This window comes from Grampus griseus, assembly GCF_964374135.1.
Source record: "Grampus griseus genome assembly, chromosome: 1".
In the NCBI taxonomy this organism is placed as follows: Eukaryota; Metazoa; Chordata; class Mammalia; order Artiodactyla; family Delphinidae; genus Grampus; species Grampus griseus.
This window is the reverse complement of record NC_139017.1, coordinates 62,061,755-62,074,300: the sequence shown is the minus strand read 5'-3', so window position 1 is coordinate 62,074,300 and position 12,546 is coordinate 62,061,755. Positions and strand designations below refer to the sequence as shown.

General features: G+C 45.4%; 1 protein-coding gene across 2 annotated transcripts in view; it reads left to right on the top strand.

Moving 5' to 3' along the window:
• The window catches only part of PIK3C2B (phosphatidylinositol-4-phosphate 3-kinase catalytic subunit type 2 beta), a 61,248-nt gene extending 54,969 nt beyond the window's left edge, over positions 1-6,279 (top strand). For both annotated transcript variants that reach the window (XM_082674982.1, XM_082674981.1), the window contains 4 exons: positions 1,261-1,342; positions 1,743-1,849; positions 3,474-3,602; positions 4,306-6,279. In XM_082674982.1, the coding sequence (XP_082531108.1) occupies positions 1,261-1,342; positions 1,743-1,849; positions 3,474-3,602; positions 4,306-4,494 (507 nt within the window). In that variant the 3' untranslated portion in view covers positions 4,495-6,279. The remainder of the gene's footprint in view (positions 1-1,260; positions 1,343-1,742; positions 1,850-3,473; positions 3,603-4,305) is intronic.
• The last annotated feature ends 6,267 nt before the right edge of the window (positions 6,280-12,546 follow it).

Here is a 12,546-nt window from a genome sequence, read left to right as displayed (position 1 = left end):
GACAGAAGCGGGTGGCAATCATGGAGGGGACTTGGCTTTTCTGGGTCTGTGTGCAGAAAGAGGTGGGTGGGTCGTGGCTCCAGCCCCACAGGACTATGCACAGAAATGCAGTGAAACACAAACATGCAGCTGGGCACGCGGAGAGACATGTCCGTGTTAGGTGCTTGTAGTGAGCAAGAGCCTGAGGAAATGGAAGGTTTTGAGCAGGTTGAGTGTGTGTATCCGCCCAGATTTTTCTTTAAACAAATGGTCCTATAATGGGCATAAAGACAAATACAGTCATCCGGAGTCCCATCAGCCTAAAAAACCATCTAACCCCATTTCCATGTTTCCTTCCTATTTATCCGTATATAAATGTGACTTTTATAGTTTTATAGTGGTCATAGCTTAAATATGATGCTATATTCTGTTCTTTTTTCACTTAAGTGTTTATAGTAAGCATAACTTTAAATATGTGTACCAAATTAATACACCAACTTGCAATACCGTAATCTCTTTAACCATTCGCTTCTTGAAGGATATTTAGATCATTCCCCTCCCCCCTTTTTTCACTCTTAATGCTAGAGTGGGTATTTTCACACATTTTAGTTTTTGGTTTTGTTTTCCCTAATTGCTTAGTAAACATTCTCAAAAGTAGGATTCATGGTCTTTGTCCAAGGCTGCGTCAGGCATTAGATCCCCGACCAGGGATTGAACCCTGGCCTGCCAGCAGTGAAACGCCAAGTCCTACCCACTGGACTGCCTGGGAATTCCAAGAACAGACTGCTTTTGCCCTGATGTGACCTACTTTTATTTGATTTTTTTTCTTTTTTTTAAACTTTTGTATTATGAGAACTTTCAAAACATATAGGAAAATAGAGAAACAGTATAATGAATGCCTGTATGTCCATCACTTAAACAGTTATTATTTTGACGTGTTTGAGTCATCTATTTTTTATGAAATATTTTAAAGTAAATCACAGACATCGTGACTTCTACCCCTAAGTACTTACTATGCGTCTCTAAAAAACAAGGACATAATCTTACATAACTACATTGTCATTATATCACCCCAAACATAGTCCATATTCAAAATGTCCCTGTCATCTCCAAAATTCTTTTAACAGTTGGTTTGTTTGAGCCATGACCCAAACAAGAACTGCATATTACATTTGATTGTCACATTTCATAGGTCTCTTTTAATGTGGAACAGTCCTTTTCCTTTTTTCACTGGGCCATTGTCTTACTGAGGAATGACCCTGTTTTCTGATTCCATTCCAGTGTGATTTGGTGTACACCTTCTTCCACCCCCTGTCCCGGGATGAGAAGGCTGCGGGCACCAGCCTGGCTCCCAAGTCCTCAGGTACAGTGCCTTCTCTGTGACATTTCTGCCAACCTCTCTGAACCATTCCCAAAGGTCATTTTTCCTGCCCCTGCCCCTTCCCAGTTCTCCTTCCTTGACTCGTCTCTGTTCCTTTGCTTACTGGCTAGAGAATCTGCTTTCCCACTCAGGCTATGGGTCCACAGCTCCTTGAGCAATTCCCCAGGGACTGGATATGCTTACACACTGGAATTGGATAGACGCCCCCAACCCGACTCTGCGTCATGTTCGCGGATGCCACTTGGCAGATCCCCGATGGGGTATCAGGACTCTGACGTGGAGTTACTGGCGGGGGGTTAAAAGAAAACAGAAATGTCTGCCTGGCACCAGATGGGGACAGGGCTGGCCTCATGACCTTCCTCAGTTTCCTTTGTCCCTACAGATGGCACATGGGCCCGGCCGGTCGGAAAGGTTGGGGGAGAGGTGAAGCTGTCCATCTCCTACAAAAACAACAAACTCTTCATCATGGTGATGCATATTCGGGGCTTGGTAAGTGCATACACGGTCCTCCTTTGGATCTTTATCTTTCTTCTGGTACTTTTCTGACTGATCAGACCTTTTCTGCCCCCCTCTCGTGAGAGTAACCACAAAGATTACTGAATGAATACCCAATGGGCCTGCTACCGTGCTAGGCCTATGATATGACCAAGCAATACTAGACACAGCTTCTTACTACCTGTGGTCTTTGGCAAGTAGCCCAATTACTCTTAGCCTCGTTAAAATGAGGATAATGTTAGCACCTATCTCATAGGGTTGTTATAGGGATTAAATGAGATAATGCATGTAAGAGCACTTGACATAGTGCCTTGTATCATTATTATGGTGATTATTATAAGGGAGAGGCCCAAGGGGCTTATTTCCTGGTTATAGAGGTAAGGCAGCCATGTGACATCCTTCAAGCATAATCAAGGCAGAGTATAATCACTAAGTTTTTGGTATGATTCTAAGAACCTTGTGAGTGGAAGGGGCAAGGAACTCTTATTGAATACCACGATGTGCTGGACTTTTGCAGGTTGGGGCATTAGTATGTAGCAGGAGGTACATGAACTTTGGAATCAGAGAGATCTGGGTTTCACTCTTACAGAATCATTCATTCATTTTATTCAACAAATCTTCATCAACTGCCTACCGTGTGCCAGGCACTGATACATTAGCTCCGGATACAAGGGTAAACAAAATAAAATCCCTGCCCTCAGGGAGCTTACATTCTAGTAGGAAGAGGCAGACAGACAAATAGTTAAGTTAAATATATGGCAAGTCAGATAGTGGTAAGTGCTCTGGCGAGAAATAAAGCAGAGAAGGAATACCGGGGTGGAATGAAGCTAGCAGCAATTTTGCAGTGTTCAGGGAAACCCTCATTGATGAGGAGGTACTTGGGCAAAGGTGGAAGGAGGTGAGGGAGGCAGCCATGCATATACATCTGAGGGAGGATTGCTCCAGGCGGAGGGAGCAGTTGAACCCAAAAGCCCTAGTCAGGAGCCTGCTTGGGGCATGTCAGGAACCGCAGGAGGAGGCCAGTGTGGCTGAAGCCCCTGCAGCAGAGGGGAGAATAGCAGATGGTGAGGTTGGAGAGGACAGACCAGAGCCTTGGTCCCACAGTCTAGAGTGTGGCTTCTCCGTGAGTGAGATGGGAGCCCTTGGAGGGTTTTGCGCAGAGGCGTGACAAGATCTGACTTAAGTTTTAAAAGGATCAGGCTGAGTGAATCACTAATTGGCTGACCTTGAACAAGCAACTTAATCTCTCTGACTCATTTCTCTACCTCTTAGGGGTTACTTGGATCAAAATAGACAAAAGATATTGGGCAGAGATATCTGGGGACATGATGGTTCATTCAGAACAGACCAAGTTGTGGCGTGCCCTGAGCATTCGTGTACAAAGTATAGACTGGATATCATAGGCAATCTGATGGATGTTTTAGGAGGACACCTAACGTTACCGTGGTAGGTGTTTCTAGCAGAATGCAGTGGGCTGGGAAGCATAAATTATTGTGCATTGCAAGAAGCTAGGTGTGGGAGAAGAGGGTCTGGATCAGGGAGTGATCACAGGAATGGTGGTAGAGAGACAGATAGAAAAACCTTCATCTTTTTTTTTTGGTTTTCATTCCCTTTGTAGCAACTGCTCCAGGATGGGAATGATCCCGACCCCTATGTCAAGATTTACCTCCTTCCTGACCCTCAGAAAACCACTAAGAAGAAAACCAAAGTGGCCCGGAAAACCTGCAACCCCACCTACAATGAGATGGTATGTGGGGAAGGTGCTGGGTGGGGCTGGGGTTGGCCGACTGTGCCGGTTTGTAAATAAAGTTGTATTGGGACGTGGCCATTACTATTCATTTAAGTCTTGTCTGTGGCTGCTTTCATGTTGTAGCAGCTGGGTTGAGTCATCGTGACATAGATCAGAATGTATGGCCTACAAAGCCTAAAATACTTCCTATTTGGCCCTTTATGTAAAAAAGTTTGCTGACACTTAAGGTAGGGATTCCACAGCTGCGGCATGGTCTGTGGGGAGGAAGAGCCTGCTGGTCCTTTGCTGATAATGAGCTGTGGCCCCAATGACAAGCCTTCATTTGCTTGAACTCTGAGCTAAGAGCAGGGGTCTTTATTTATTTTTATTTTTTATTTATTTATTTGGCTGTGCCAGGTCTTAGTTGCAGTTGCAGCATGCATGTGGGATCTAGTTCCCTGACCAGGGGTCGAACCTGGGCCCCCTGCATTGGGAGTGTGGAGTCTTATCCACTGCGCCACCAGGGAAGTCCCCCCGAGAGCAGGGTTCTTTAAGCTTCCCTTGGCTTCTGTATGCTTTCTCTATTCCCTTGGGCTCTGTCTGGTTGGGGAGGTAAAGGGGTCTCAGCCAGATCAGATCACACCACCACAGACTTAAGCATCTCCCCCTTCCATGTTCCCTCTCTCACTACTTCCCTTTCTTCCCAATTTTGCATTTGCAGCTGGTATATGATGGAATCCCCAAGGGAGACCTCCAGCAGCGGGAGCTACAGCTGAGTGTGCTGAGTGAGCAAGGATTCTGGGAGAACGTTCTGCTGGGGGAGGTGCACATCCGCCTGCGAGAGCTGGACCTGACCCAGGAGAAGACTGGCTGGTTCGCACTGGGATCTCGAAGTCATGAGACTTTATGAGCCCAGCGGAGCCGTGGCCCAGGACCCCAGGCTCATGGCAGAGCTGGAGGAGAGGACTCTCCCTGCTTGACTTGCCCCTTCCTTGTGTAGGGGCAGGGCCCTCGGTGGGGCTTCCCTCTGTCCCGGCGGATCGGGCCTCCGTGGTAGGAGGCAAGGAGGGTAAAGATGCTCTCTGCTATCCGCTCCTCTGCAGACTGCATTTGGGTTGGTTGTGATGAGCAGCCCCTTGGAGGCTGTGAGGGTGCAGCAAAGTTTTAAGTTTACCTTGTGTCAAGGGAGCAATGCCGGGTTTGAGGTGTGTGGGGTGGGCTGTAGAGGTAGCGTTTGGGGGGAGGGTGGGTGGATATCTTTATTTTTATTTTTAAAAAATGAAATAGTAACGTTGTCCTAACTGGACAGGAAGCCTTGTGAGAAGGGACTTACATGTGCCTCAGAAGGCAAAAGAGGAATTGGACTTTTTGTATGATTGAGGTTCTTATTGGACTTTTCCCTAGGATTTTGTTTGTTTGTTGTTTTTGCATTTCTATCTATAGGAATTATTTGGGGAGGGGCCCAGTGGGCCCTCAGTTAGTGCCCTCCGTCTCTGAGGCAGGTCGGGAGGGACAAGGAGGGCTGTGTGTGCTGGACTGAGGCCTGCGCCACTGGGCCTTTCTGATTTTGCCTCCAAAGGAGAGCGATGTGATACCTACGTGTGTAAGGAAGGGCCTTCCGTATGGAGGTCTGTAGAGGACCTGTGTTCAGGGACCTGGGCTCTTTTAGGGGGAGTTTTTCCTCTCGTCTTCCCCTATTTTGCTAGGACTTGCCCTGAATACTGTCTCCTACCCCTCCATTCAGCTCTTCCGGGGGTCATCTGGTCCCTGTGAATATGCCTGGGTGCTCCCCCATAGGTCTCTCCCTTCATTTTTCTCTGGTGGGATAAACTGCTGCCTCGGCCCTTAGGTTTGGTTTCACCCCAGGGTGTCTTGGCCCTAGGAATGGGCCTCTAGGCTGCAGACGCCAGCTTGGCTGGCTGTTGGGTGGTTTCTGGGAAGCTTTCCTCGTCATCCACCACTCCTTTTGTTTTGCTGCTTCTCTCCCAAACTCCATTTCTGTCACATTTTTTTAATAAGAATTTCTCTCATTCTATGGGGCCATAAACCTATTTTGTCTGGAGCCAAAGGGATGCCCCAGCTGAAGAAAAGGGGTGCAGGTGGGGAATCCCATCAAAACTGTTGTTTTTGCCAGTGATTTTCTTTGGTTGTGAGGAGGCTGGATTGAGCTGAGCTGGAAGGGAGAGACTGGGTCTCTGATCTCTTAATACTCTTCATTCCCTACCAAATGGATTTGAAATTCACTCGTGCGCTTTACTCCGAAAGGTTGTCTTCCTAGAAAAAAGGAGAGACTTTGAATTTGATATTAACTTTCTCAATTGGCTGGTTGTGCCCGGTGACTGGGGAATGGAGTTAAGTGGGGATACGATGTGGACTGTCCCTCCCCAGCTCCAAGGATCAGAAATTCCCCCTTTCGCTGACTCATTCCATAACTAGAGAAAGAAGCTCCATTCATTGAAGCCACAGAGCAGCAAGGAAGTTGAAACTTTTAAATTTAAAATGTAAAGGATAAAGCTGGCTGCTGTGGGCAGGGGTTAGGGGAGTGGAGAACAGAGGTGGAACTTCTCTAGATGAATGGACCAGAGATGTGTTACTGGCTTTTTGCCTGTAGCTCATTTTACTTTGACCCTCTATGCCCCTGTTAAAGAGAGAGGTCTGTGTACTGTACCCACATCCCAGACATCCTTTTTCTCCTACTTTCTCTGGAATTGTATTTTCTAATAAATGATGTTTAGAAAAACAAAACTATCATTTTCAAGATTCGTTGATGTTTAAATGTCTAGATTAAAACATCTGATGTGCAAGATGCAGATAATAATGATAGTAGTGTTTCTACAAATGGTAACTTTTATATGCACTGGTGTGGTGCACTGGGCATTTCACACGTGTCAGCTAAATCTTTCCTTAAAACAACTTGATCAGGTGAGTATTATCATCCCCAGTTTACAGATGAAGAAACTGAAGCCCAGAGAGGTTAAGTAATTTGCTTAAGGACATAGCCAGTCGGCCTTGGCTCTAGAATTTGAACCCAGGTTTATTTGACTCTTGAGTGTTTTAATATACATGATGTCATTTTTCATTGCAACTACCCTGGAAAGTAGACATGGCTCATTTGTTAATTCTGTCAACAAACTTTTACTGTGCTTACCAGTGTTACCAGTGCTACCTGGTGGCGTGCCTCCATTCATAAAGAATACAGACCTTGGAGCTGGGCCCTGGGCCCTGTACCAGGTAACTGGCTGTGGGTTACAAAGATAAATTAAGATAGTTCTCTGCATTTAAGAAGTTTACTGCCTAGTGATATTTAACTAACCCCATTTCATAAGAGAAGGAACAACCCCTGAGATGCCATGCAACGATTACGTTGTTAGAGCAGAGCTGTAGCCCAGAACTGAACCCCAAGTGGAAGCTGGAGGTGACATGACCCTTGTTCAAGCAGTTTACCCAGAAGTTTTCAAAACTCTCCGGTGTGGAGTCATGTTTCATGCTGGGAAGTTTTGTGGGGTTTCCAAGGGACTTTTAGTAATAACAGTAGTAAGTGATAACCTACCTGCTGTGTTTCTAAGTGGTTTTGAGGTGTCACTGCAGTTCTGGGCAAGTCCCAATGGACCTTTTAAAAGTTAGAACTTGAAACCGGCAAGAGGCTTAGTTAAGGAAATTTCTTGGCCAAATGGGGTAGAAATCTGAACCACCCAGAGGGAGTGGGAATGAGAGAGCCGGGGAGTTGGGGGAGAGGGGATGCCCAGGGAGAAGAGAAACAAGCCCAGGAGACTGGATTTTCTGCGTTCAAACAGAGGTGGTAAAAATGAAGTAACTGGACTTGTTAGGATTTGGGAGCTAAGGGTTAGACTGGACTTGAAAGGTCAAAAGCGAGGCAACATTTTAAGTTGGGAGGTAATTCTGGTGCCTGGGGACTTGTCTGAGGTGTCTGTCCACAACACTAATGGCCTTCTCTGGGTCAAGTGAGTACCAGGCACTGTGCCTACTAAGATGACAAAGGTGTGGATCGCGTCCTCAAGGAACTCAGAGTCCAGCTAGGGAAGCAGACATGGAAACAGATGATTACAGTGCTGTGTCTCAGGGACAGAGGTGGAAAAGGGGAGGGGTGGGCAGGCGGAGTGGGAGCTATTTGAACTGGGTTCCATCAGAACTCTGGATTTCATTCTTAGTGTGATGGGGATGCCATTACAAGGTTTTGAGAAAGGGACTGCAGCACTCTAATTTATGTTTTCAAAGATCCTTCTGGCTGCTGTCTGAAGCAAGAATGGAAGCAGTAGTCTAGGAGGGGAATGAGAGTAGCACGGGGATAGTGAAAGGTAGTTAGAATCTGGATATATTTTGAAGGTAGAGCTGACAGGATTTGCTGTTGGATTGGATGTGGGGTTGAGGCAAAGAGGAATTGAGGATGACTCCTAAGTTTAGGGGCTTGGCAACTGGGTGAAAATGACTGTGGGGGCATTATGGGATGGGGAAGATGGGCTTGGTGGATCACAATTAAGGGTTTTGATCATGGTAAGTTTGAGATGTCTGGACATCCAAGTAGAGAAGTAGGAGGATGGAATCTGAAACCCAATGGAGGGGTCCGTCTGGAGTTTAGAAGTGGAGGTCAGCATTTAGTTGGCATTTAGTGCCATGGAACTGGATGAGATCACCTAGGTTAGAGAGGCCAAAAAGAAAAAAGCCACAGGTGACTGAGCTCTGATACAGGTCAACATTTAGAGGAAGAGGAGGAGTCACTGAAATTGTAGGGAAACCAAGGGAATGGTGTCATGGGAGTCTAAAGAAAAGTATTGTCAATATCCTAGGGCTGCTGTAACAAAGGACCACAGACTGGGTGGCTTAAACAACAGTCTCACAGTTCTGGAGGCCAGAAGTCCAAGATCAAGGTGTCGGCAGGGTTGGTTCCTTCTGAGAGTTGAGAAGGAGAATCTGTTCCATGCCTTCTCCTAGCTTCTGGTGGTTTGCTGGCAATCTTTTGCATTCCTTGGCTTGTAAGTACATCATCCCAGTCTCTGCCTTCACGTTCACACGGAGTTCTCCCTGTGTGTGCACATGTGTCCAAATTTCCTGTTTGTGTTAAGACATAGTCATGCTGGATTAGGGCCCACCGTAATGAGCTCATCTTAATTTACAAAGACCATATTTCTAAATAAGGTCACATTCGTAGGTACTGGGGGATTAAGACTTCAATATCTTTTAGGGGGGTGCACATCAACCCACAAGTCAGAGGACTGGATTTGGCAAAATGTTCTTAGTGATCTTGATGAGAGCTGTTTTAATGAGTGTTGGGGATGAAAGCCACATTGGAGTAGGCTGACGACAGAATAGGTGTGGAGAAAGTGGAGACTGTGAGAATAGACAACTCTCGAGAAATTTTTGCTGTAGTGGTGTAGAAACTCGGAGGTGCAGGAGAGATTTTCTTTTTTTTTGTTTTTTTGCTTGTTTGTTTTAAGATAGGTGATATTAACCCATGTTAATGTGAGTGTTCCACCAGCTTAATGAGTAAACATTGTGAAACAGTCTCAGTGTAGGAGATGCAAAGCTGCTAAGGAACTATCTAGGGGGACTTCCCTGGTGATCCAGTGGTTAAGATTCTGCGCTTGCACTGCAGGGAGGTGCAGGTTCGGTGCCTGGTCTGGGAACTAAGATCCCACGTGCCGTGCTGCCAAAAAAAAAGGAACTATCCAGGAATGCCCGGCATGGATGAAATTTGTCATTACAAATAGGAAGTGAGTCAGTCAGCATGTCTGAGTGCTTTTCTCCAGCAATGGCTAGCTGCAAGGGGGTAGGCTCAGAATAAGAGGACAGTTGGGTTTCACTAGGGTTGGGGTTTTGCCAGAGAAGAATATTGGTGTAGAGCACAAGAATGAAGGGTTTTTGCAAGGGGGTAGTTTCATACTGGACCATGGAATTCATGCTTGGGTAAGGAGGGAAGTGAAGGAGGGTGATGAATCACAAAAAAAGTGGTAATGGCAATGGTTTGGAGGTTTGGGGGGGTGGGGGGCGGTGATAAGTACCTGAATAGGGATTCCAAGGCAGCGAGCTGGAAAGATAGGAGGTGGTTTCCGGAGTGTGGGATACTTGGAAAAAGATTTTGGAGGTGGTACTGACTGAAAAATGAAGTGAAAAGGTATACACCCTTTACCTCAGGCCCTGCAAAATCTTTAAAAATAAAAATAATTAGCTGAGGTTTAAATTATCTTCTGCCAAAGCGCCAGTCAGCTGGACTGTCTAAAGACTTCTTGTCTTCACCAGCACGCACACAGCCCTGGCAACACAGCGCTATCTCTGCGAACAGAGCTGCCCTCCCTCTGCCACCTGGTTGATAGCGGGCTGCAGGAGATGGTTCACACTTTAGTTTCCTGCAGAGACTGACAAGGCAAAGTCACATATTCTTAGACTTCTCCAGTACTTTATGATTGCATTTTTTCCCTTTAGAGCAACTTCCAAGGTAAGGAAGATAAAAAGTATGTATCCAATGACTAGATGGGGAAGGAAAGGCCCATTCAAGATGTTTTAAGGAATATTTGGGGGGAGGCTCATGGTGTTAGTGATAAATTTGAGAGTGGAATGTAAAAGTCTTGGCCATAAGGAAGATGCTGTTATTTTAAAGTATTATTACCCTTCCATTCATTCAACAAACGCACCTATTATGTGCCAGTCAACATGCTAGGTCAGTGGTTCCTAAACTTTTTGGTCTCAGGACCCCTTCCTTTATACACTCTTAAGAATTGTTGAGGACCCCAAAGAACTTTTGCATATGTAAATTATATCTATGGATAATTATTGTTTTAGAACTCAAACCTGAGGAATTAAAAAAATATTTATTTAAAAATAACAAACCCATTACATGTTAACATAAATAACACTTTTTTTTTTTTTTTTTTTTTGTGGTACGCGGACATCTCACTGTTGTGGCCTCTCCCGTTGTGGAGCACAGGCTCCGGACACGCAGGCTCAGCGGCCATGGCTCACGGGCCCAGCCGCTCCGCGGCATGTGGGATCTCCCCGGACCGGGGCACGAATCCGTGTCCCCTGCATCGGCAGGCGGACTCTCAACCACTGCGCCACCAGGGAAGCCCCAACATAAATGACACTCTTAATGAAAAAAATTTTTTTCAAAACAAAAAAGTCTAGCAAGAAGAGTGGCATTGTTTTACTTTTTTTTCCAAATGTCTTTAATATCTGGCTGTATAAAAGACATCTAGGATCTCATATCTGCTTTTGCATTCTGTCTGTTGCCAGATCCCATATCATGTGTCCTCTAGAAGGTACATGTCCACTATATACTCATGAGAAAATGCGAGTTAAAAAGGAAAATAGGGGACTTCCCTGGTGGCGCAGTGGTTGAGAGTCCACCTGCCGATGCAGGGGACATGGGTTCGTGCCCCGGTCTGGGAAGATCCCACATGCCGCAGAGCGGCTGGGTCCGTGAGCCATGGCCGCTGAGCCTGCGCATCCGGAGCCTGTGCTCCGCAACGGGGGAGGCCACAACAGTGAGAGGCCCGCGTACCGCAAAAAAAAAAAAAAAAAAAAAAAAGGAAAATAACAGCTTAGTATTATCATGAAAATATTTTTGACCTTGAGGATCCTCTGAAAGGGTCTTAAAATGGGATCCCCAGGGGTGCCCAGACCATACTTTGGGAACTACTGGCATACAGCCCTCAAGGAGCTGAGACCAGCAAGAGAGAAGAATATTTACAGGGATATATAGTGTAGTGCTCTAATCGAGTATAACAATATAATTCTGACTGGGAAGGTCAGCAAAGACTTCAAGAAGGTGTTGCCGTTTGAGTTGGACCTTGAATCATGAGTAGGTATATAACAGAGGAGGTGATGGCTTTCTTGGCTGAGGAACAGCGTGAATAGTGGCATGAAACAAGCCCAGTGTTCCTAGAGTATAACCTGCATGAAGGGAAGTTACTGAAGAGAAGGCTGGAAAAGTATAGTGGAAGGACAGACTGTACAGAGCCTTTATTCTGCAGGTGATGGGAAACAATTGTTAGCTGCTACATAACAAATATTAGCTGATGTTTGTGCCCCTACTCTATCTAGGGTAGGCACGATATTAGGAATTTAGTTCACTCACCAACCCACTGAAGCTTTGAGTATTTAATTTGCATACTTGGATCTCTTGGTCTGTTATTAAACTGACTCCTATTATTAATACATTTTTTCTGAAGTTCTGAAGTTCTTAGAATTGTAAATGAGATATTTCCAGAGATATGGATAATAAGATAAAAAGGGGTAAACCACAGAAATGGAGGACCTCTTAGTTTCCTAGAAAGAAGTGGCTGTTCTCTGAACAGTCCCAAGAAAGAGGAGCAGCTGGCCTCCTCTTGGCTCCTAAAAGACCCTACTGCTGTCCCCAGTGCTCAAAACTGCTACACTCCCTCGGTAACAGATACTTGACTTCAGAGGTGTCGATGAAAAAGTTTTAGCAGAAATAAAGAAATGGACTAAGACCAAACTCACAAGAGAGAATCAAATGTAGCAACTAAGATTATGAGACATAATTTTTTCAAAGGATAATGGTCTGTGCTTCCTTCTTTGGGTGTTGTATCCTGTGGTTCTGTGGGCTCAGGATACAAATATGACTTGAATATGACTTGAATGGGAAGTATAAAAGAGAGTAAACAGTTCTGGGGGCTCCGTTTCTTTCCTTCTCTGTGACTTCAGTTTGCCCCACCGAGGGAATTGTCTAACAGGGACACCACCTGAGAAACATGAGTTCACTTTTTTATGAGATATATGTGGGTTGGATGCTGAAAGACCTCAAAGCTAGATCCTAGGTAGAGCTAAACCGTTGGTTAAAAACCCTAAAACCGAGGAGGCAGGAATGCATAATGATTCATTTTTCACTTAGGACTTATTAATCACTCCACATTACTAGTGTTAACACCAGATATGTATGTACACAGCATTTCCCAACTTTTATTATACTAAGATCTTAGGTTGATGA